The sequence below is a fragment of the Cornus florida genome, unplaced genomic scaffold (assembly GCF_030987335.1).
Source record: "Cornus florida cultivar Cherokee Brave unplaced genomic scaffold, ASM3098733v1 CherokeeBrave_3.0.0_Hap2_Chr02, whole genome shotgun sequence".
In the NCBI taxonomy this organism is placed as follows: Eukaryota; Viridiplantae; Streptophyta; class Magnoliopsida; order Cornales; family Cornaceae; genus Cornus; species Cornus florida.
The window spans coordinates 105,323,090-105,349,667 of NW_026775572.1; the positions used below are offsets into that span (position 1 = coordinate 105,323,090).

General features: G+C 35.0%; 2 protein-coding genes across 3 annotated transcripts; both read right to left on the reverse strand.

The window, feature by feature from the left end:
* Positions 1–829: 829 nt before the first annotated feature.
* LOC132295528 (purple acid phosphatase 17-like) lies at positions 830–3,735 on the reverse strand. The gene is made up of 7 exons (XM_059793823.1): positions 3,334–3,735; positions 2,831–2,987; positions 2,368–2,475; positions 2,110–2,237; positions 1,871–1,999; positions 1,402–1,469; positions 830–1,290 (listed from the first exon to the last, which is right to left on the reverse strand). The coding sequence occupies exons 1-7, from the start codon at positions 3,646–3,648 to the stop codon at positions 1,074–1,076; spliced, it is 1,122 nt and encodes a 373-aa protein (XP_059649806.1). The 5' UTR covers positions 3,649–3,735; the 3' UTR covers positions 830–1,073.
* A 2,251-nt stretch (positions 3,736–5,986) lies between these two features.
* On the reverse strand, positions 5,987–18,272 carry LOC132295529 (annexin D5-like). 2 transcript variants are annotated; one of them, XM_059793824.1, is made up of 7 exons: positions 18,004–18,272; positions 10,289–10,434; positions 9,828–10,046; positions 8,023–8,238; positions 6,795–6,884; positions 6,473–6,681; positions 5,987–6,325 (listed from the first exon to the last, which is right to left on the reverse strand). In XM_059793824.1, the coding sequence occupies exons 1-6, from the start codon at positions 18,077–18,079 to the stop codon at positions 6,478–6,480; spliced, it is 951 nt and encodes a 316-aa protein (XP_059649807.1). In that variant the 5' UTR covers positions 18,080–18,272; the 3' UTR covers positions 5,987–6,325; positions 6,473–6,477. The 2 variants fall into 2 exon arrangements, with proteins under 2 accessions (XP_059649807.1, XP_059649808.1); XM_059793825.1 differs by lacking the exon at positions 18,004–18,272 and adding an exon at positions 12,118–12,674.
* Positions 18,273–26,578: the final 8,306 nt, after the last annotated feature.

Sequence of the window (26,578 nt, forward strand, 5' to 3'; positions counted from 1 at the left end):
ATTGCATGCTTCATATACAACATCAAGTCATTTAAGAGGCAAATAATTCAAATTAATCATGTTTGACAACAAATATGGTATAATTACTCACAAAAACACAAGAAAGTGAGAATTAGAGACCCCTACTTCAAAATAAGCAAAAACCCCCAAATTGTGAGCCCTAGATCTCGAAATTCCAAAGTGCACCAAACATTAAATTGCTCCGATCAATTCGTAAATCTCGGCGTGATCTTCAATTTGCCGCAAACGACATCTAAAATCACTCAACGGTTTGAGAGAAATTGAAGTTTGAAGCTAAAATGAAAAAGAAAAAGAGAATAGAGAGAAACAGAGGCCCGTATAGATAGAGAGAAGGTGAGAAAATGAGGTCAAAGATCGACCTCTGGACTCATTTTCTTGATTAAAATGGTGGGTCCCACTTACATAATAAATTTTCTTTTCTTTTTCTTATTAATCCACACTACAATCATATATGTACATATATCAATCCCTAAACACATTAAATAAAAGCGCATGTGATGCAAATGGACCCAACTAAAATCTCCGTATGCAACAATTCCGAAAAACAAAAAAAAAATGGTGAAATTCATAAACATCACCTTTCTATTTCGATAAACAAATGAAGTTATTTTTACAAGGGGAATGCCTCCTACCTATAAACACGTTTTGAAAACCGTGAGTCCCTTGTGTAGCTTAAAGCCAACAATATCTGAGCAGTATGCCAATATCTACGGGAGCAATGAAGATTTGTTAAGAACCACTCTAACATCCCATTTTACACCTATAGCAGTCCATAAAACTATAATACATATTTAATAAAAATCAAAAGAAAAGAAAAGGAAAACTCTATGTTTATGCTTCATATACATGTAAAATACATGCATCTCTTTTGTACATATAGTGTTTGTTCTACAAGGTCAAACATATGTATAGGCCACAGAGGACCATAAGGCCATGAATAAATATGGAGAATCCAGTAATGGTACAAAAACATTCAAATTAACACATCTGAATCACTATATATATTATGCTTGTATACTTTATAGTTTATATGTCTTCCTCTCAGCAAATATTTACATGGAAGAGACGAGCTGCTTAGCAACGTTCCATCGATAAATAACCTTGCCAAACACATCATAGAACACCATTTCTGCGTTAGTCTGTGTCATCTGCACTGACATGAAGCCTTGTCCATCATGAAAGAAGTTTATCGCGCAACGGTTGTGATGATCTTTAACATCACCCCTCCATGCCTTTGAACCTGCTCCGCTTGTTATAAATTGGATTGGACTGCACAACACAGAATGAATTTCATTAGTAATGTCAATCACACACACTAATGTGTGTGTTATATATATGTATATGTGAAGTAAAAATGACAAAAGGTTTGATCAGTCTTACCTGTCCAAGCAACTGAGGTGTTGCAGGCAATGATCATGCCCATTCACATACATATCAACATTGTTGGCCTGAAAATTGTGCATTCATACAAACAAATACATATATGTTGCATTAGAACTCAAAGTCAATTCTATAAAGAATATTCCAACATGTTTGCCATATTAGCACTAGCTAAGGTGTTCCAGGCAATGCGCACACACACACACACACACACATATATATACGGATACATTCATACATATATTTGTGTGTGAGATCGAGCGAATTAAAGTAAATTATAGATTAAATTTTCTAATAACAGTTACAAAAGGTTGTTTATCAGCTTTTTTGAAGATTGTGTTTTTCAGAACTTAGTTAGGAAAATGTATGTTTTCATAGAACTAAAATATAGTTCTCTGATGTTAATGAATTCTTGAGAATTGTTTTCAAAAAACTGAACCAAACAGTCTTTAAGTTATTTCCAAATTACCTTGAGTACGGGGAGGATCCTCTCAACGACTTCTTGAGTATCGCCATGGTGACTTACGCTTCTCATTGCATGATGACCAACAACAATCTTCCACTTAGCTTTTGAACTGCTCAATGCTGATTCCAAATCCTTTATGCAGAATTAGCATCAATTTAAAGTCTGATTAATACAATTTTTTTCCTCGTGAAATTGTGCTTCAAGATACATTAAAGAAAGCTTTCACGAATGAATAATTTTACCTTCAAAAGTCTAGCAAGGTAAGTCTCTCTATGAGATATTCCTCGCCAATCATATCTATGGTGTAAAGGGTCATCAAAATAGACATCAACAAAAGGAGTGGTGTCCACAAAGAAGAATTCAGCAATTCCTAGTGAAAATATTGTGTCAAGAAGTGATGAGAATATGATGTGTGTGTATATATATATATATATATAGATAGTCATTTGATGATTGAGTTCAATGATTAAAACTCTTAACGGTAAATAAATAGATTTCACCTGCATTAAGAACATAAGATCTCAGGATAAGCCATCTTCGATCAATCTTCCTCAGCACAGGACTTAATTGTGCCTTCACATCACCCCTGTAATCATGATTGCCCAAAACTGCACAAAAATTCAGTGCAAGTCAAAAAAATAATAATCCTAGAGTCCAAAGTGGCTGACGGGTGAGTTGATTCTTCGTTAAATTTTTTTTAAAAAATGTTCATTGTATCTCACACTGATTTCTGCATGAAAACTTACCAGCATACCACTGAATTAGACAAACATAGCCCAAAAGCACCTGAATTTAAATGATAACGTGTGGTTTGTGGGTGTATACATATCCGAGGTTTCATCCTCGTGTACCAAAAGGTCATTAGGTTGAAAGGGTTCCATGTTTCCAGGAAAAAAATAAAAAATAAATAAATTCATGTTATCGCACATACACACACGCACAGTTTTCTCCATGAGAACTTACCAGCATACCACTGCTTCTGTAGGCTCTCTGCACTGTAGATTTGTGTAAATGACTCCTTAAATGCTGGGTCATTTACACTGGTCAATCCATTATCATAGAAATTATCTCCAGTGGAGATCACAAATTCAATATTTAGTTCCTGTCCAACCCTTCCCATCTGCAGTCAATAATAGCAACTAATTAATGATTACATTGCTATCATACTATTGAAATATCTACTTGAATAAATGAGTTTTTTTGCCTGTTATAGAGGGGCTTTATGAAAGCATAATCAGCATAATGTTAGTAATTGCACAAATATGTTCATTTGACAGTATCTGCACATTTGACATTATTTGCACAAAATGACTGTTTCTGGACTCGAATTAGGGTTCTTCAGGCAAACGCTTTTCTCATCTATAAAATTTAGGGAAGAGAGATCGTACCATCTGGACAAATGCATATCAGTCTCCCAAATCAAATAATTTCTCAAAAACAAAGAAGGTGTAATTACTAATTAGGACCTGAAAAGCGACTTCAGATTGGTTGTACAACCCTTTTCTGCCCCAATCTCCAACCACCAAGAACTTAAGTGATCCAGCATCTTTCAACTTGTGTTGAAACCTGTGGAGCTCAGAGAAAGTGGTGACCAAACAAATGCAAAAAATTGTAGTCAATTGAAGGCACATAGACAAGGTGTTCTTGTAGAAAAAAGCCATGACTCTAAGGATTTTCTTTGAAGCTGAAATAAGTTTTAAATAAGAGATGGAATGGGAAGATACTTGGTTTATTCTCACTATAATAATAATAACCAATGAGTACAGCTTGTGGTGCCTCATAAAGTCTCTAAATTTGGAGGCAATCCTTGTCTCTAGGAAATTAGTTGTTTTTAAGTCCAAGGGGTGGGTAATATTTGATTCACATGCTCATATGGTTGACCAATTGTTTGTATGTGTTGTATCATCATATTCATGAAAGGTTTTTTATTTATTAGTTTTGATTAAATTTTAGGTGAATTTGTTGACCAACCAACTCAAAAATGTCTTAGATCCTAATAAAATGGACTACTATGGTTTTTCCCAAAATGCAGCCTGATTAACCGCATTGACTACAAATAAGCTTTTCATAAAATAATTCTCTGAGCTCCACACACACACACACACACACACACACACACACAAAATAATTCTCAAAAAATTGTTTAATATTTTCTTTCCTTCTACTTTTGTATCTCTGGTGAAGGAAAACAATTGTGAAAAGACACTTTAAAACCCATTTTCAAGCTAATGGTCATTTTTGTCACTTTCAACAATTTAAATCTCATTTTCAAGGAAACTCCAAAACCCTCCCCCCAATTCCCAATCAGGGATGTTTCCAGAAAGGATGGGCAAAATCATGACAAAGTATTGTAATTTATCAAGATATATTAGCTGATATCTAATATTAAAATTATGATATAATATAATATAATTATAGTTATTTACAGTTATAAATTATTAATCAAGTTCATGATCAAGTTATAATTTTTTTTTTTTTTTCTTTTCTTTTTAATATGGAGTATCATTTATGTATGTTACTAATCAGGAAGATATCCGCTTTAGATATGATAGTCTTCTTATCTTATTAGTTATAACATCGGCCAGGTTGGAGGATTATATTTAAAATCTCTTTACTGATGGTGAGTCTGGTGACTTGGATATCTAAGTTAAATATTAAAAAATGCACTCTTTTGAATTAAGGAAAATTTCTATACTCTAACTACGTATCCCTCTCTATCCTTTTTATTCCTATCTTAAACAAGTCACGATAATCTCTGTTTATCTTTTAACCCGTCATCTTTTCTATATATACATAGGGCTTTTGGTTGTATTTTCCTAACTCCATCAATATGCATGCCTTTATATATATATATATTCTCTTTCAATCATTACTATTGCCGATAAAAGTTGCATGTCTTGCAATCACATTTTCGTCCATCTTAATTCCACGGCAAAAAACATTCATTTTTGGCACGAAATATTCCCCCATAGTGGGAATGAGCAAGAAGAGAGAGAAGGAGATAATGATTTTAAATATAGTTAGAGTATGGTAAATTTTTCTTAATTTAATAGGGAGTTTTTAAACTTTAGTAAATTTTTCTTATCTCAAAACGGTGCAATTTTCTAACTTTCTTTAGATTAGTTGACGTGATTTAACACCAACAATAAATAGATTTTAAATGTCATGTGTCAATCCGTAACGAATTCAACTTAGGATAACTTAAAAAATATTTAACTTAGAGAATCCAAGTCTGAAATACTCACTTATGGCCATCAAGATTGCTTGGTTTAGGAAGAAGGTGTCCATGGACCGGTAATCCTCAGTGTGTGTCTCACATGATCTATGGGGGCCAAGCCAACCACAGCTGTTGAGTTGAGCCTATAGCTTGTCAGATACCGACGAGTCAAGTTATTACTCTTTTAAAATAAAATAAAATAAAATAGCTATTCATTTAAAAGGGAAGAGAAATTCAATTTTATGAACACACTTTTTCAGATTTTGTTTTAAGAATTCTTGCAAAATAGTTATTGGATAATTAAATCAAATACTTCAAAATTCACTTATGTTTCTTTCTTTTAATTTTTTTATTTTTTTTACTTAAATCTATTTTCAGAAAATGCGATTGTTTTTAGGATCCTCACGTATTTTCTCAGTTCCATTCCTTATGCTCCACAAGCTCCTTTGGTAATTTGAGCCCATAAAGCAGAATGGTTCATCAGCGGCTCTAGGCCAACAGAGCCTTAATAAAATCATTCTACCTGCACTAGAATCAAGCTATTTTAGCATTAATAGCTTCACAATGGGAGGACAAAACTGTAAATATGATCATTGTATATGAGCAAGAAGCTAATTAATCAGTTGTGAATGAAGAACACATTGATTTATTTTAAGATAATGAATATATTAGCAATAGACTCTTAACTAGTTAGGAATCAAGAAAACATTGGTGTTTGGTGGCACCGAATTGGTGCCTGGATTTGGGATTGGACAAAATTTAACACAAAATTTGAACCAAACTTCTTCCAATTCCAAATCCAAGGAACCGATTCGGTACTCTCAAACATAACAATAATTATTTTCTAAAAATAACTAGTTTATCGATAATCTCGTCCACCAATGCAGGCCACAAAATAACAATGGCACCCAAGAAACCTGCACATTTTTCTTACATAATCTATAACAACAATAGTACAGAGCTGAATGCCCCATATTCTCCACACACACACTTGAGTTGTTTTCTGGTGACAAATATTTGTATAAACAGAAAGCATATGACTACTGTCAATACAACACTTGAAGCACATACAAATACATGAACCATCACCTAACAATCAAAAGAAGAAAAGTCATTCAGTTACTTTACAGAGACACTACATTATTTTCAAACTAATACACACAGCAGGTACACAAGAAACTGTAGGGAATTTCTGCATATTCAGCAAATCGTCAACACTGGTGCTATATATAACGAGCGCTCTGGAAAAAAGTTCAACAAATATATAGAAATTAGTTGTGGACAAAACAGCAAATGACAGTCTCAGATCCTATCTGAATTCATGGACTCTCAATCAAAAACAGTCAAGCAAGATCGACATCCTAGGTTACATATGCCCTTTCTGATACCTTGTTTAGTGGTCGGGGCCTAAGAGAGAAAGAAGAAATGTCTTGTAATGGCCTGATGTCTCTGAATGAACGGCATCACTCAATCTTTTCCCATATTTCTTCTGGTACTCTGCCTTTATATATTGCATATCAATCTCAGCTCTCGTCACTATTATCCTAAAAAGTGTTGTGTCATCAGTTCCTAAGCCCTTCATTGCCTTACGCAAACCCTGCAAAATTTGCATTTGTAGAACTAAGAAAATTGCGGTGCTTCAGCATGATAAGATTATATGGCTCCATACTCTTGCAGGACAGAAAGTTTGGGAGGAATATGATAAATTACCTTTGCAAAGTACTTCCCAGGATTCTCAGAACACCGTAAGATTGTCAAAAGGCCAAACCTGAAGTTCCCAGATGTTTCACTTTTTATTGCCTGCAATTAATTGAGTTGTTTTAGGCAATAATTTCAAGCATGCTGCCAGTGCCAGTGCCAGAGCCAGAGCCAGAAAATTATTATTTGAGGTGGGGTTACATTAGAGTTTAGACAACAAGAACTTATATATACTTTTTCAACATACGCTATCAAACCATCACTCATCCATTGATATCTCCGATTGTACAATCGATTCTTCACAATATTCATGGTAGGAAAAAATGCCCTCTCTCTCTCTCTCTCTCTCTCTCTATATATATATATATATATATATATATATTTTCAAAATATAATAAATAAGAGAACTTTAACATTGATTGATAATTTCATTGACAATATTTTACAATTATCCATGACGAGTTTTCATGTTTTGAAAACGTCATATGATAGCTTCATTATCTATGGCTACTAAATATATCTTTTTCAACATACACTATCAAACCATCACTCATCCATTGATATCTCCGATTGTACAATCGATTCTTTACAATATTCACGGTAGGAAAAAATGCCCTCTCTATGGTGGCAGTGGCAGCTGGTAGGATCAATGCCAGTGCCACAAGCTAATAAACTAACGAATGCACCTTGTCTTTTTTGGTTGCAACCATTTTTTCTTTTTGCAAGATCACAAATCCCTTTAAATCCTTCAAATTCGTTACTAGAGTGCGCATCCATAATATAACTCTCCAATTAATTGTCAAGTTTCATGATAACAATTGAAGAAAATTCTTTTGGATAAAATTGAGCAAGACATTCGCTTCAGAAAACCAGTGAATGAATCATCCAAGCATATGCATGTCATACAAAGCAGCAACTCAGAATTTGCTTCAGTAAAATGACTATTTAGCTCTTGAAATTGCATATTTATGATGGCATAAAACAACTCACCACGATAATAGAGAGCCAAAATTCAGTGGGGATATATTTTTATACTGGGTTTTTTTTTTTTTTTTTTTTTTTTTTTTTTTTTTTTTTCATTTCATAATTTTAGCGGCAGTGGGAATATTTTTATACTGGGTTTTTTTTTCTTTCATTTCATAATTTTAGTGGGGGCATTATTTTAGATTTTACAGAATATATAGGTGTATAATAAAAATTAAAAAATCCAGTGGCTTACATCCCTCCCTGGATGCTGTACCTTTTCTAGTGAGTCCCCATAAATGCTGTGGTAAGCAGAACTAACAGAAGCCAAATGTGCCCTACTTCTTTCACTGAAAATGCGTATGAAAATCTTTTCATCAGTTCCCAATCTCTTCTCCCCAGCTTTAAAGAGAGCTTTAGCATCAGTCTCTGCCATCTTTCTATCAACTTCAAAGCCTTCGTAGCGAGGTGTAGTTACACATGAAAGGAGCAACTACAATAAGTAATTTAAACAAACAAATCACTATAGTGAACACTGGTCTTCATTTCGAGATGGAAGGACACTAGCATAATAATAGAAGGTCAAAGATGAAAAAAATTACATATATGATAAACTAGACTAATAATTCACAACATAAAATTTTAAAACGTGAAAGATTTTTTCAAAAGTTAGAGAGAGCTACTTGACTACAAAGATAGATGAAGATGAGTTTCAATCTCAATTTTTAGAGGAAATTCCCAATTACCTAAAAACCGAACATGAAAAAAAGGGGATTAAAAAAAAACCGTTTCAAAGAACTTCAGATTTTAGTTTCTATCACAAACATGAAAACATTTTACTTAAGGAGAAAAGCAATTGCAAACTAAATCTCCCTTCAAGATCCAAACAAATAAAGGAGCTTAGCAACATAATTATATGTTGGGTTCGTGGTTCAAAATTTAATTAGTTTCTTTTTCTGTTTGGGATGTTTCTATTTTAGAATTGTGACTGATATGGTAACTCCTTGAAGCCAAGTTGTGAATATACAAGGAGGAATTGGGTTTTGAAGACTACAAATAGAGATGGGTTTGGGTAGAGAGGTAGAGAGAGAAATAATTGTAGAGAGAAAAAAGTTGAATTGAGTTTGTGAGAAGAGAGAGTGTGTAATCAAGTTTTGAAATAAAGATGGTCATTCTTCGCCCACGGACCACAATTCGCCTTTTGCTTGTGCGTGCTTTTATCTATTTTATTTGTCAATAGCATGTGTGCGATCCTAACATTATAAAACAGGAACGTGGCTTGAATGTGTGCACTTCTTAGGTGTAGACAGAGAGGGATACATATATGATAAACTAAACGAAAAATTCACAACATAAAATTTTAAAACATGAAAGATTTTTTCAAGAGTTATAGAGAGCTACTTGACTACAAAGATAGATAGATAGATTTTTAGAGGAAATTCCCATTTACCTAAAAACCGAACATGAAAAAAAAGGGATTAAAAAAAAAAAAAAAAAAAAAACAAAAAAAAAAAAAAAAAAAAAAAAAAAAAAACCTTTTCAAAGAACTTCAGTTTTAGTTTCCATCACAAACACGAAAACATTTTGCTTAAGGAGACAAGCAATTGCAAACTAAATCTCCCTTCAAAATTAAAACAAATAAAGGAGCTTAGCAACATAATTATATGTTGGGTTTGTGGTTCAAAATTTAAATTAGTTTCTTTTTCCGTTTGGGATGCTTCTATTTTAGAATTGTGACTGATATGGTAACTCCTTGAAGTCAAGTTGTGAAATTCTTATACAACAACGAATTGGGTTTTGAAGACTCTATAAATAGAGATGGGTTTGGGTAGAAAGGTAGAGAGAGGGAAAAATAATTGTAGAGGGAAAAAAGTTGAATTGAGTTTGTGAGAAGAGAGAGTGTGTAATCAAGTTTTGAAATAAAGATAGTCATTCTTCGCCCGTGGACCACAATTTACCTTTTGCTTGTGGGTGCTTTTATCTATTTTATTTGCCAATAGCATGTGTGCGATCCTAACATTATAAAACAGGAACGTGGCTTGAATGTGTGTGCTTCTTAGGTGTAGAGAGAGAGAGGGATACCTTCTTATGATCACCAGATGCTTGGAATTCAATATCATGCTCAAGGTAAACACCAAATGTAGCATGGTAAATTTGTTTAACTTGTTGTATCTGGGTTGAAGTACGAGAACATATCACTTCAGTAGCAGCTCTAAGATCAATGACGTTTCCACTGAAAGCCTCCCTCACTATTGTTGCATCGCGTCCCGCCGGATCATGCATCCAAAGTAAGACTGCTTTCTGAAACCATTTAACATAACAATAGTTGTAATAATATTGGATGCACCACTGCATATAGAAACAATAGACGCACCACATTTCCACCCGTTTCAGAATTTAAATTTTGATCCAATGCAAATTACCCAGTATTCCAATTAGCAGCACTTAAAACTTCCATATGATCAATGCGGAAAGTAAATTATAATAGGATCAAAGACTCATTGAAAGGGAGTGAAAAATTGATGCTCAATTCTCCTTTATACCTTTACATTGCCACTGAGCTCTGAAGACAAGCGTTTGTTAAGTTCTTCAGAATACATATTTCTGTACTCCTGTTGGATATAAGGGCGCTGCGTTGCATCCCTATGGGCAAGGATATTGACAATTGCTGCAGTGTCGCAGCCAAATCCTAAACAAACAATATCACAGCATATATAAGTCACTAGAAATTTTGTAAAGGTCAAATTTCCGTAGCAAACTAATTCTGCATTATCTCATTAACAATATAGAATTTAATCCTGAAATTGTTACTCTAGAAATTCTGTAGAGGTCAAATTTTTGAAGCAAATTATTTCTGTATTAACCCTGAAATTATTACTCTAGAAATTCTGTAGAGGTCAAAATTTTGTAGCAAATTATTTCTGTATTAACCCTGAAACTATCTCATTAACATTATAGAATTTAACCCTGAAATTATTACACTAAAAATTCTGTAGAGGTCAAAATTTTCTAGCAAATTATTTTTGTATTAAACCTGAAACTATCTCATTAACAATATAGAATTTAACCCTGAAATTATTACACTAAAAATTCTGTAGAGGTCAAAATTTTCTAGCAAATTATTTCTGTATTAACACTGAAACTATCTCATTAACAATAGAGAATTTAACCCTGATTATTACACTAAAAATTCTGCAGAGGTCAAAATTTTCTAGCAAATTATTTCTATATTAACCCTGAAACTATCTCATTAACAATATAGAATTTAACCCTGAAATTATTACACTAAAAATTCTGCAGAGGTCAAAATTTTCTAGCAAATTATTTCTGTATTAACACTGAAACTATCTCATTAACAATATAGAATTTAACCCTGAAATTATTACACTAAAAATTCTGTAGAGGTCAAATTTTCTAGCAAATTATTTCTGTATTAACCCTGAAACTATCTCATTAACAATATAAAATTTAACCCTGAAATTATTACACTAAAAATTCTGTAGAGGTCAACATTTTCTAGCAAATTATTTCTGTATTAACCCTGAAACTATCTCATTAACAATATAGAATTTAACCCTGAAATTATTACTCTAAAAAAGCAGTAAAATTTACCACCTATTGAAGAGCTTCAAGCCCACTTTAGATTTCTGCTTTATTAGCATTTCCTAGACTGTTGTCTTTAAATGATACAGGATTCTCTCTCCACCATGATCAATCCTTTCCTATTTGCCCCAAAATTAAGGTACAATTTGAAACAAATGAACTTGCAAAACATTACTGACCCCTCTTTTCATCATAATGGAACTAGTTTTGAGGTCTAAACATTCTCTCATCTGAATTTCTTTCATAGAACCCCATATTTAAAAAGAGGCAGTAGCCCCTCTTGTTCTTTTCTTTCTTTTTTTCGATAATTCAACCAAACTTACAAACACCAACAATATTGTCCCTAACAGCCTTCGACCTCCTTTGGTGAAGAGATATCATATCATCTGAGTTAATGCCTTCAGTGACACGCCCTTTGTTTTTCCCCCAAACCCTTAACAGTACTCTGCATCCCACCCGTCCAAACCCTAAGCCACTAGTCTACATTAAAAGTTAAAATTCGCTAATTCTTTGATACTCTGTTCCTAATACAACTTTGATTATGTGTGTTCACTGCTATTTAAGCATCACAGATAACATAATACACATTCTCTGATAAATTACAAGGGCTGAATCATTCTAAGAGTAAAAGGGACACTATAAAATAACATTTTGAAAACATATTTAAAAAAAAAAAAAAAACACATAACATAGCATGAAATTCACAGACATGAGTAGTAGCCTTTGGGCTGTGTGTGTATCATCAACATAACAAGAAATTAAAGTTTACCCTTAAAAGCCCGGTACAATTGGGCAGCATCATCACGAGGCGTAGTCAAAACAGGAGGAATAGTCACCGTAGACATTTTTTTTCTCTCTCTCTCTCTCTCTCTCTATATATATATATATATGAACTCAAAATCTTTCCGTCGGCAGCAGAAAAATCTGATTGCTACTATTTCAATTGAAACTGCAAGAAACATTCGTGACGCAACTAATTATCGTGGGACCCACACTCTTTGTGGATAATTTTTTTTTTTTTTTTTTTTTTTTAATTTCTTTTTGGATAATTCACACGTCTTCTACCTTTAATAGTGACGAGTTTTCAGAGGAACTGAACGAATTGATGAGCATCACCATGAGTAGGTGACCGTGTGTGGTCCACTGTTGTCGTTGGGAGTTTGGTTCGATTCTCACCATTTTCCTTTCCCTCGTTAGATCACAAAATAAAAAATAACGCCATAAAAAAAAAATCGACCACTGAGAAAGAGGAAGAGAGAGAATCTTTGGATAATTCACACGTCTTCTCTCTCCACCATGAGATCAAAAGGTAATAAAACTCTAGTGCAGAATCCAACGCGGATGTGCACAGCATGATGTTGGCGGGCTTAATTTTGGAGAAATTGTTCGGAATTTATAGAGATGGGTCCCACAGTCAACACGTGGAAAGACCCATCAAGTACAACGACTCTGTCCTGTGTTCAGTTGGGTCTACGCGTAAAGGAATTATTATATGGTCATTTTTATTTATTACGTAGTATTACTAGACTAGTTGAATTAAAAGTCTTTAATTAAAAAACGTGAATCAATTATGAAATAAGATAGTACAAGAATTCAATTTGCACATAAGTTTTGATCATTGTCTAATAGTTTTTTTTAATATGATTTTACTATTTTAACCCTCATGGACCTCTCACTTTTCACGCTTAGTTTTAATCCCATCCCAAAAATAGTTTTTTGCTTTTTTGAAACAAAAAATATAAAAACATGTTTGTTATAAAAATTTGGTATTGCTCATAGCGGGCAGAAATATGTAAAAATATCAAATATAAAGGCTAATTTAAAATGTCATTTCAGAATTTTTAAATTTTTTTTTGGTACATCGCTACAATGTTGTTGTTATACACAAATATATAAAAATATTAAGGTTAATTACAATGACACTCCTTGAGATTTGCCATATTGACAGCTATATACAAGTTAGAGCTTTTTTGAACAATGACACCCCCTTATCAAGAATTGCATCCAAGCAACCCCTAAAAGGTTATGAAAAGTCGAAATTGTCCTTTAATATTTTATTACTATTAATGATAAAATATCAAAAGATTCAAAACTCTTTAAAAACCAAATTACCCTTTGTGTGAGATCAATATCAGCCACCCATTTTTTCTTCCCTCATCACCCCTGTCTACCCAAACCCACCAAATCACTCACCATCGCAGCCACCACCCAACCACCACCTCTTCACCCACAACCTTTGGATTCAAAATTTTGACGGAAACATTCATAGTTCATGAGATCGGTTGAGATGAGAGAAGATTAGATCATTTGGAACTTTTGCAAGTCTTTCTCTTGGGCTCCGGTGATGGTGACGACGAGGGCGACGAGATTGGGCTCCGATGATGGTGACTAGCTAGCAGCGGGGATGACACGGCGGTGGTGCATTTGCGACGTCGACGGCAACTATGGTTACATATATATAAAGAGAAGTGGTGGATGTGGATGTGGGTAGCGGTGGTATGGTAGGTGCTTTTAGGAGGATGGAGAGTTTAGAGAGAACTTAGGAAGAAAGGAAAAAAAATTTATTTGGTCACTTAATACACCTGTGGTATGGGCGAGGGTGGCGCCGCCGAGGCCGATGCACTCGAGGCGGCCGCCGGTGTTACAAGATAAGCGATCGTTGGAATTGTTGTAGCCAGCTAGGTCGGCGTCAGGAAGGATCTCGTTCTTCAACTCACCGGATCTCTTAGCGATGACTTTCATCTCCGTGATGACCTCGTGTTCTGCCATAGGCAACCACGCCTCAATTTGGGGGTTCACTGCCGCCGCCAACAACTCGACCTTCGCCTACGCAGACACGAGCGAATCAATAACTGCCATTGAAGATGATTCGCAGGATGCCGATGGCGTTAACGACGTTGGGGAACCACCGGACCTGCAGTGGAATGTGTCGGTGAAGAGGCAGTTGGGGCGGCAACTAAGGAGGAGCTACTTAAGGGGTTCTTGGAGGATGGAGATGACGAAAGGCTGATGTTGTTGACAATGAGGATGTGAACTGATTGAATCTGATCACAGAGCTGATTGAATATGTGTAAAGAGGAAGTTGGGAGGAGAGAGAAGATAGATGGCAATGATGTGTAATGCTAAAGACATATTTTCTTAGATATGTGGCTAGGATTGTCCAAGACCATAGATTGGTGGTCCCAAGACTACCTAATAATTTGGGCTTCTCAACTTTTGTGGTGGTTTGAGGGCTAAATTGGTCAATTGAAATGATTAGAAAGGTTAAAAAGGTAATTTTATAATTCAAATGGGTTAATTCACAAGTGAAAGGGCATTAAGGTCATTTTAGCTTGTGTGGGGTATCCTTGTTAACTTTATTAAACTTAAGGGGGTCGGTCTCATTGTTCAAAAAGAGATTAACTTGTATATGACTGTCATTATGACAAGTCTCAGGGGGTGTCATTGTAATTAACACAAATATCAAATTAGTGTTTAAACTTTGAGTCACTATTTGAGACACAGCGGATCATTATTTACCAAATGAGTTGCCACCCAAAATAAAAAGGCCTTGATCCTCTAAGTTAAATATCCTCTAAATTATCCTAGGTTGGATTCACTACATAAGAATCTATCTACTGCTGGTGTTAAATTTATTAAAAGAAAGTTTAAAAACTGCATCGTTCTTAATTAACCGTTCTTAATTAAGAAAAATTCACCATACTCTAATGACGTTTAAGGTCGTTATCTCTCCCTCTGTCCCTCATCTTTTTCAAAAAAAAAAAATTTATCCCTCTCTCCTCTTGCTCATTCCCACGATTGGGGGAATATGTATATACGAAATATATTTTTTTCCTTAATGGGTTATTTTATAAAAATAAAAAAAAAATTATGAATAGAAGGGCATAAGGAGATATACACGATTGGGGGAATATTTCGTGAATGTTCTTTGCCATATAATTAAGATGGACAAAAATACATGCAACTTTTAGTGCAATAGTAATGATTGAAAAAGAATGTGTGTGTGTATATATATATATATATATATATGCATGGATATTAATGGAGTTAGGAAAATACAACCAAAATCCCTATATATAAAAAAGATGAGAGAGAACGTGAGGTTAAAAGAGAAACAGAGACCATCGTGACTTGTTTAAGATAGGAATAAAGAAGAGGAGAGATGAAAGATGAGAGAGAACGAGGTTAAAATAGAAACAGAGACTATCGCAACTTATTTAAGATAAGAAGGAGGGATAATTTTTTTAGAAAAGATGAGGAAGAGATAATGACGTTAAACGTTTAAGGTGAATTTTCCTTAATTCAAAAGGGTACAGTTTTTAAACTTTGGTAAATTTTTCTTTATCTCAACACGGTGCAATTTTCAAACTTTCTTTAAATTAGTTGATGTGGTTTAATACCAGTACATAGATTTTAATTGTCATACTATTTAAAAAGGACTTAGATTCTCTAACTTATCGTAAGTTGAATTCCCTATAGAATGATACATAACATTAAAAATCTATCTACTGCTAGTGTAAAATCAAATTAACATTATTAAAGAAACTTTAAAAACTGCACCATTTTGAATTAAGAAAAATTCACTATATTCTAACTACGTTTAACATCGTTATCTCTCCCTCATCTTTTCCTGAAAAAGATCCTCCCTCTCTCCCCGCTTTGTTCATATCTGAAATAAGTCGCGTCTCTGCTACAGCTGAATGCATGGTTTAAATCTTTTTTTCAGCAAAAAAAATCTTAATACAATATGTAGAATGATGACGATATAAATGCATGATATCTTGATCTATGCTACTGCTCCAAAATACTATTTGTAGTGATATTAACCATGTCTATGGTTGAGTTGAATTCTGCTTTAACGGATCCATTATCTTTTTATTGTATTACCCAAATCAAAAAATAAAATGATAAAAAAAATCTAAAATCTAAAATTTTTGTACAAACAATCCTTTGGAACCAGGGTTGTGTGAGTACACCAAACTAGGAAAAAAAAAAAAATCTAAAATTTGTTACTATTTAAAAGAGTGGGAGGATCTTTTTTTTTTGAAAAAAATGAGGGAGAGATAACGATGTTAAATGTCGTTAGAGTATAGTGAATTTTCCTTAATTCAAAACGATGCAGTTTTTAAACTTTGGTAAATTTTACTTATCTTAAAACGGTGCAGTTTTTAAAATTTCTTTAAATTAATTGACGTGTTTAACACCAACAGTAGATAAGTTTTTAATGTTACGTATTATTTTGTAACGAATTCAACTTACGATAATTTAGAGAATATTTAACATAGGATTCAAGTCCATTTAAGAAACGATAAATCATTTAGTAAATGTGTTGCAGCCCAAAATAAAAAACACAAATTATTGTTTTGATTTTGAGTCACCATTTAAAAAACAATAGATCATTATTTATCAAATGTGATGCAGCCCATAATAAAAAACACAAAACAAAAAGCATACTAAATCGACAGTTATTGATCAATTGGAAAGTAAAACAAAATTGTAATTTTTTCAAAAAAAGAAAAATAATAAAGTCATGTCTAAATTAAAAAAAAAAACTTGTCATCTTCTGTTTTTTTCCCCTCAAATTGCCGTCGCTCAACGGTAGGATTTCTTGATTATATAAACTAACAAAACTTGGAACTCTGTTTTCGTTGCTCAACGGTTAGATTTTTGAATTATGCAAATTAACAAAACTAGAACTCTTGTTTTGGGATTGGACCGCTCTTCCATCACTTGATTAGCTAGTGTTTTTTTCTGCTCTGGCTACGCGCCCTTTTGTCTCTTCTGGCTGATCCACCTAAAACCCTGAAACTATCTCATTAACATTATAGAATTTAAACCTGAAATTATTACTCTAAAAAAGCAGTAAAATTTACCACCTATTGAAGAGCTTCAAGCCCCCACTTCAGATTTTTGCTATATTAGCATTTCCTAGAAAGTTGTCTTCAAATGATACAAGATTCTCTCTCCACCATGATCAATCATTTCCTATTTGCCCCAAAATTAAGGTACAATTTGAAACATATGAACTTGCAAAACATTACTGACCCTCTTTTCATCATAATGGAACTAGTTTTGAGGTCTAAACACTCTCTCATCTGAATTTCTTTCTTATAAATGAGAACCTCCCTAAACTCAGAACACCATATTTAAAAAGAGGAGTAGCCCCTCTTTTTCTTTTCTTTCTTTTTTAGAAAGTTCAACCAAACTTACAAAACACTAACAATATTGTCCTATCAGGGTCGTTCGACCTCCCTTTGGTGAAAAATCATACCATCTGAGTTAATGCCCTTTGTTTCTCCCAAAACCCAAACCGTTAACAGTACTCTGCATCTCACCAGTCCAAACCCTACGCCACTAGTCTACATTAAAAGTTAAAATTCACTAATTCTTTGATACTCTGTTCCTAATACAACTTTGATTATGTGTGTTCAAAGCTATTTAAGCATCACAGATAACATAATACACATTCTCTGATACATTATTGTAAGAGTAAAAGACACTATAAAATTACTACATTTTTTTTCACTTTCCCCCTTATTTGTAATAGTCTTAATGCTCCAAAACATATATTTTTGAAAATATAAGAACCCATAACATAGCATCAAATTCACGGGTTGTGTGTGTATCATCAACATAACAAGAAATTAAAGTTTACCTTTAAAAGCCCGGTACAATTGGACAGCATCATCACGAGGCGTAGTCAAAACCGGAGGAATAGTCACCGTAGACATTTTTTTCTCTCTCTCTATCTATCTATATAGCTATCTATACAAAATATGAACTCAAAATCTTTCCGTTGGCATTAGAGACATTGATTTGAATTGAAACGGCAAGGAAGATGAGAGGAGGACCCGTGACGCTACTGGCACTCCTTTTCCTTGTAAACTTGTAATGAATAGAGTGGGACCCACACGTTTTCTGGGTTTTTTTTTAAAATATTTTTTTGGATAATTAACACGTATTCTACTTTTAAATAGTGATAGAGTTTTCAGAGGAACTGAACGAATTGATGAGCATCGCCATAAGTAGGTGAGTGTGTGGTCCACTGGTAGGGGGTACTCGTGGCGTGTGTGGTCCGCTGGTAGAGGGCTCCTCTGTGCTATTGTCGGTGCAGAATCCAATGCGGGATGTGCGGAGCATGATGCGGGCTTAGTTTTGGAAAAATTATTGTATTCTTCGGCCAATTATAACTAAACACATAAAATAGAATTGAGAAAAATTGACAAGTTGGGTTTTGAATGGTTGGGGGCCATTATACCCCCATTTTTATAGACTAATATGACAATGACATGATGGGTTTTGAGGGGTTAAGTTAAAAAAAAAAAAAAATCACCTTATATATAAGATTTGTACAAAATTAATTTTTACTATTTTAAAAATGTATATATTAATTTATAAAATTTAAAAAAGGTGCAAATAAGCTCATCAAATCACTTTTTAACAAAAAGTAAATATGAAATTGTTCGCGCGATTTTTGGTCTTATGTCGGTCGATGGACTCTTGCGCGCGTACAAGAGTATTTGTATAAAACACTCAAAATATTGAAATGAACACCAGCCTATCACTTTTTTCGATGGCTGACTTCAGACGAATGTGTGGGAGAGAGAATAGTAAGAACTCCCAACAAGATTCTTTTTCTGCCTTGATGTAAGGACTTTTTATAAAGGTGTTAAAAAGAAAAAAAAAATGCAATTTAAAGTAAATGAAACGAATTGGCTGAATTGAAATGAACTGGAAAGTAAATTGACCGAATTGAAATGCACTGAAAAATAATGTTTGCAATGGAATAAATCGGCCAAATTAAAGTGACATGAATCTGATAAAAGATTTGTCATTTGAATCTGTTTGCATAAAATAAAGAATAAATTGTAAATAGCATAATTAAGCATTGCAAAAAGAATGATAAGTTATTGGAATTCATATTCTTCAAATGAAATTTGCCATTTGGACAAAATAATTGAAGATAAGATGACGTTGAGTCATTTAATGAATTTTTTATTCATGCTGATTTGTGGTTGGTGTCGGACGATTTGGAATGAATTACAATACTTCTATTTATAGAATTTTAAATCAACTTATTCCCTAATTAATTGCTCTAAAAATCCTCTTTCTTTTGATTTTCTTCACTTTGCTATTCAAACTAGGTCACAACTCAGTAATCTTCTGCATCTTGCTTCATCTTGCGTCATTTGACTTAAATGGAAATCCTTGCTGAAGACTCTCCTTGATTTAGTCAAATACAAATTGCCGAATTGTTGCTAAAAAGTTGCTAAAGAAGTTGCTAATTTTTAGCAACCCCTTTCTTTAAGCTTGGCTAAAGTACTTCCCTTAAATGGCCTGAATAGCCTTTTATAGCTTTGAACTCATACGACCATTCCTTCTTTGTTGGAATTCCTTCTCCAATTAAATCCCTATTTCATAGGGATTTCAATTTAGCTAAATCTCTAGTCTCCCAGTTTTAACAACATATTTGAATTAATTCAAATATTAGCTACCAAATTTCAGCAACAACCTTATTGGATAAGGTGGCTGAATTCCTAGATTTTCTCCTTTTGTTTCTCAATTGGCCGTCTTTCCTTGGAATCATGCTGCACTTGTCGGCTCCTTATTGGTCCACGTCACCGCTGAGGTGGCTGCCAAGTTTTGGTGCCAACAAATGCCCCCTAAATTTGAAATGCCTTATCACTTATGATAAAAGACTTTTGGAATTTTAATCGGCCAAAACTTGAATTTCAAATTTCAGAAATAAATTCTTACTCACCCAACCACCTGCCTTAATGGTTATCAATTCCCATGTAAAGCGGTGATTGGACACATCTGCTACTACATCCACTAATATTTAGCATTGTGTTTTAAACACTGGAATTATTCTTCTTACCCTTCAATCACTATCTCTGAAATTCCCTTTCTCAAACCATGACAACTTAAATTCCTTCCCTTGATACTCTTCCATGGCTCCTAAGAAAACCAAATCAACCGATTTTACCTCAGCGCCTCAACCCTCAGATCCTTCGACTCATGGCAATATTATTGAAAAATCCCTAAAGACCCTTTTTCCTTACAAATACTGTCTTGGCACTCTCATAGACCTTCGTTCCGACTTCAAAGGTTTGGTCCTACCTTCCTTGATGAAGCCCCTGGATTCATTTCGCCATTCTACCCTTCAGCTGATGTGCTTCCATTTCTTCAAACTTTCTCCCCTAATGAAAATGACAGTTTGCCACATTTTTATTTAGGACATGGCATATTCCCAATGATGCTTGCATCAATTGGGTTGATCGGGTTGGGGCCGTAAAAGGAGACACGTGGAAGGCTTGCGGTATTTATAATGCCATCTAACTGAGCAAAACCAATATTGCTCAAGACAGGGCCCTAATGGCTATGTTCAATTGGTCGACCACCACCAACTCCTTACACTTGAAGTGTGGCATGATAGCTCTAACTATTCAGGATATATGCTTTTTAACCTGCTTTAAGCCCTTTGGGATTGATGTGGGCAGCTTATTGGTAGAGGAGGATTCTCCCTTCGTCTTTCTTTCCAAACAAATCGGAACCAAATCTTCTGAGTCTTCATATGGTAAATATTTCAATTCCACCATAGACCCTCATATTCCTGTAAATGATGCCGAACACATTGCTTTCTTGTTGGCCTGGCTGAATAAGTTTCTTCTATATGTGCTGGCCTTTCAAGTTACCAAAGATTTCATCCATGTGGCCGTTGCTCTTTCCAGAGGTACCCTTACTTTAGCCCCTTTGGTTCTTTCTCATTTATACAGAGGAATTTATGACCTGCTTACCTCCAACTTTGGACGTTATGGTGGCCCCTTCTGGCTATTTCAAATTTGGCTACAAGTTTATTTTCCTGAGTTAGGGTCTGTGGTGAGGCCTTCGGCCAATGATCCACTCATTTCTGTCAGTTATGCATCGGCCGTATCCAAATCTCACTCATTTGGAGATTGCTTCAATTTTTTCTACTCTAGATGCGAGCATAGGACCATAAGCCAATTTCTTCCATTTTCACATTGTTCTCAAGCCCCTCGATGGTTAACTCTTCCTCAAGGAGTATACACAAAAAAGACTACCGATGAGCTTTCGGCGATGTGGGCCAGTCATGTGGGCAGTTTTCTTATTTCAAGGGATCTTCATTTCAATACTGGTCCTTTGGGGACAGTGAATTCAAAGGTTGGGGTTGAGTTCTATAACCCTAGTCAGCTTGCTAAGCAATTTGGCCTAACCCAAATGATTCCCACGCCTCCTTATCTTTCCTTTAACAAAAACTTTCATAGGCGTGTGGTATTCCCGAATGATTCTTATGTTCAAAATGTATCCTCTCGGTTCTCTAGTTAGCAAGATGGATTCAAATTCCAAACTTTCACTAAAAACCCAGCCACAAATTCCAATTTTGACCAATGATGGTCTTCTTATATTGCTTCTACCAGGACGGTTGAATGCCGATCCCTTATCATCAAAATCCTAGAATCATTCAAGTTTATATCTGTGGCCTTTGAAGGGGCTTTTGTAATCACTTGGGCTGTAACTCCAAAGAAATTTGTGCCTCAAAAAGATCCTCCCAAAGGCAAGAAACAAATAGCCAAGAAACTTCCTTTCTCTCAGCCAATAGATGCTCCAACAAAGACTAATAAAGAGAGAAAGGCTAAGGCTAAGGTTAAGGCTAAGGCCACAGCCAGCCTACTCAAAGATATACTCTTCCTTTATTTTCATACATATATATATTAAAAGCTTTAGACTAAACTCTCTTACCCTTGTTGTAGATTCAGATAATGAAACTCTGTCAGCTTCCCTTAATCCAGAGAATGTTGAGCTTCAGGATGATGAAATTTCCTCCAGTCAACCTCCTTAGCCTACAGAAACTGAATCAGCCACCAAACCTGATGTTCCTCCAATCCTTCCACTTGTGGGCAAGGTAAAAGATTATACTCATTAGCCTAATGAACCTTTATTCTTCAGTAAAATGGTCATATCGGCCGTATTATCAAAATACATAACCGATATTGATACCTAATTCTCGGCCAAAATTGTTATCGGCCGAGGTAATCTTTAACAAGATTTCCTTCTTCAGGGAAAGAGAAAAAAGTCTACTGCCCATGGAACTTTAAAGAGGACAAAGTTCAACAAAGGTAAAAAACCTGAAGTTGAAGAGAATCCAGCAAGTCCCCAGCTTACAGAAGATGTGACTGATGATCCTATGATTGAATTGGCCGATGATCCTGTAATTAATGTGGTTGATGATCCTTCTGATCATTCCTCAGATAAAAAAGAGGTAATGATATTTTCACAAGTTGTTCTTTTTATTTTTTATTTTTAAACTTCACAACTTTTAATAACACCATTGGTCTTCCTTTTGCAGCAATTTCCTCATCTTGATTTGGTTTATAGCCCAATTAGGAACTTCAGTCCTTTGAAGGATTTTCATGAACCCATTAAAGTACCTTTAAATGTTCAGGTTACTCCTGCCAAAGCTTCATCTCAAGGGGACAACATAACTCTTCAGCTTGAATTTCTTCCACCAGTAATCAGCCATCAACCACCCTTGGTTGCGGATATGGCCGAATCATCCAAGGTATTGATTACCTCATACCTGTAATTTTGTCTATACTTCAAAATTTAGTAATCTAACCTTCTTCAAATTGACAGGTTGTTCAAGAAAAAGTTCCCTTATTTCCTCTACCAAAAGCTCCTGCTTCCTCCCTTCTGGCCTTGAGTAATTTCTTCAAAGATGTGGTAGCTTCAGTGACTGAAAAGAGAGAGAGTGAATCTTTAGGAACAACTCCAGTTACTTCAGCCAGTGTTCCAAAACAAACAATGGAAGAAACGAAAAAAGCTTTGGTTGAAATTTTGCAGAGAGATGTTGCTGATCTTCTACAATTTGAGACTGAACTCATGGCTATCCTTACCACACTCAGCCAGTACCCAGACTTCCCAGTCGACCTGCAAGCCACAATTACTACTTTTAAAGGTCAACTACTAGCTTTAGCTGATGAGATTTTCCAAGCCAATGAATCGATCAATCAGTTTAACAAGAGCAAGAGCAGGAAGGATACTCTTGGTGATCAATTATTAACCTAAGCTTCTACCTTTGACCGAGTGAACAAAGAATTCATTAGCCTGGAGGAGAGAGAGAGAGTCTTCAAACAAGAGATCGACCAGAGTCATGCTCGTAAGGCCATCTTGTCTGCCAAAGCTGCCACATTGCAGTTTGAAGCTCAAAACCTTGCTCACGAGCATGCAAATCTTCGTGAAGAATTACCTAAATTGGAAGAATCAAAGAGACAGGCTATGGTTGCCTTTAATCGGTCCTTAGTGATTTGGGTCGATTTTAAGGAAAAATTGGCAAACATTTAATCTTTTTCAATAGGACCCCTTTTTGTAGCCATTACAGTGTATGAACTTAAATGATGTAATCTTTACACTTCAATAAATAAATGGCTTTATTTTGCTGCAACTACCAAGACTTCAACAAGAATTTTTATTGAAATTTAAACAACTAAATCAGCCTATAAACAGGCCGAATTTATTACATAGAGGTACAAATGGTCAACCAAAGGTATTGGCTGACTCTAATTTTCCCTTTCAAAGATTGTTGGCATATACCTCTTAAGGTACTTGCCATTAATGGGGTAATCATGCAATCAGCTACTAAGATACCTCAGCCTGTATGCTCCTCCACTTAGGACTTGATGGACCAAGTATGGCCCTTCCCATTTATGAGACCATTTCCCATATTTCCTATCAATCTTACCCACTGGCAAAATAACTTTCCAAACTAAATCTTCTTCAGCAAAAGACGTAGGTTTTACCCTTTTGTTGTATATCCTCATTACCTTCTTCTTGTAAGCTATGATGTGATCCAACGCATCCAGCCTAATTTCATCCAAGTCTTCCAATTCTGTTAACATTGCTTAGGTGTAATCAGCCGGAGTTAGATTATTTTGGAATACAACTCTGGCCGATTGAACCTTCATTTCCATAGGCAGAACAGCATTGTGTCCATAGGTTAACATATATGGTATGATTCCCGTGCCTGTTCTTTTTGAATTTCTATAGGCCCATAGAGCCTCAGATAAAGTCTCATGCCATCTTTTTGGCTTATCTTTGATCATTTTTTCAATGATCTCTATTAAACTTTTGTTTGAAGACTCAACCTGACCATTTGCTTGGGCATAGTATGATGTAGAGGCTAACATATGGATATTTATATTGTGGCCGAATTATAACACATCAACTGCCTTAAACACTGTTGCATTGTCAGAAACAAGTGTTTTTGGAATCCCAAATCTATAGACAATATGTTGTTCCATGAAGCTAATCACCATTTGTTGATCAACCATTTTACAAGCTTTGCCTCAACCCATTTAGTAAAATAATCCGTGGCAACAATCACCCGGTGATGGCCTTTGCTTGATAGTGGATTAACTTTACCAATGAGGTCAAGGCCCCATCCTCTGAACAGCCATAATTTAATTATTGGTTGTAATTCTTTTGCTAGCATGTTTTGAATCGGCCCATATTTTTAACAAGCTTGGCAGCCTTTTGCATAATCTATGCAATCTTTCCTCATTCTTGGCCAATAGTATCCATACCTTCGGATCAGCCATCTCATTTTAATTCCTGCTTGGTGGGCTCCACAACTGCCTTCATGTACTTCGGCTATAACCTGGAGTGCTTCTTCTTTACTTATGCATTGTAGTAGGAGTCCATCTTCAAAGCCTTTTCTGTATAATCCCCATCAAGGAGTAGAAAATTGATTGATCTCCTCTTGATACTGCTATCAGCCTTGATATTTGGATTTCGAAGAAACATTATGAAGGGTATTCTCCAATCGTCATCGGCCAGATCTTCTATAACAATTACCCAAGAATCGGCCATCTCAGTATTTCTTATTTCGGCCGATGGTAAGGATCTCCGTGTTATCTTTATCAATTGATCTTCAGCTCTGACTGGTACTCTTATTCTAGAAGCTGCTTGGGCCATGTTATTTGCCTCTTTATTCTGTCCTCTCGGCCAGAACTTAAGTTGAACATTATCAAATTGATTAATTAATGAACTGGTTAGAGAATGAGACGGCCTTAATTGCCAACTTAAGCATTTGAAATCTTCAGTAATTTAACTACGTACCAAGTTTGAATCTCCCAAAATTTTTACATCTCTGACAGCCATTTCAATTAAAATTTCTAGGCCGATTATAAGTGCTTCATATTCGGCCTGATTATTTGAGCATTTAAAATCTAAGAAAAATGAAATGAAGTCTTTCTTCCGGCTGGTGAGATGATAAAAATACCTGCCCCTGCTCCATCGACCGTGCTTGATCCATCGAACATCAATATCTAAGGGGTCAAGAATATGGCTGATGACTCTAATTCATCATAAACTTGTGGATCAATATCAGTTGAAGGATGATCGGCCAAGAAATCAACCAGAAGTCTTCCTTTAATTGATTTTTGTGGGACAAAGATAAAATTTAATTCCATCAAGGCTAATGCCCACTTACATATATTTAATCACATTAGTTTGACAAAGAATGTAAACATCAACCGGCCGCATATATACCCTTAATTTCATGGCTGAATAATACAAAGATAAACAAAGCTTCTCAATTGAAGAATATCTGCATTCAACATCAGTTAGTACTCTACTTAAATAGTAAACAGCCTGTTCCTTTCCGAGTTCATTATTCTGAGCAAGCATGCTACTAATCGATTCATCTGTGGCTGATAAATAAAGCTTCAACGGCCATTTCTTCCTTGGAGGCATCACTACTGGGGGGTTTGTCAAATACTCTTTTATTTTGTCAAAGGCCTTCTATTGGGATTTGTCCCAATGAAAATTTTCATGTGACTTCAATTTCAGTAAAGGAAAAAAAGCATGTACTCAGCCAGCATGGTTAGAAATAAATCTTCTAAGAAAACCTACCTGGCCGAGAAACTTTTGTACCTGTTTTTTGTTGGTTGGGGCCATAGTGTTTATAATAACTTTGGCCATATTCTGCTCCACTTCTATGCCTCATTGATGTACCAAGAATCCCAAAGTTCCCGACTAAGACCCCAAAAACACACTTCAACGGGTTCATTTTCAATTTGTGGATTCTCATCCTTTTAAAGGCATTTTTCAACTGTTCCAAATGCTGTTTTTTGGCTGATGATTTCACAACCACATCATCTATGTAAATTTCCATAAATCGGCCAATCATATCATGAAAGATTGAATTCATT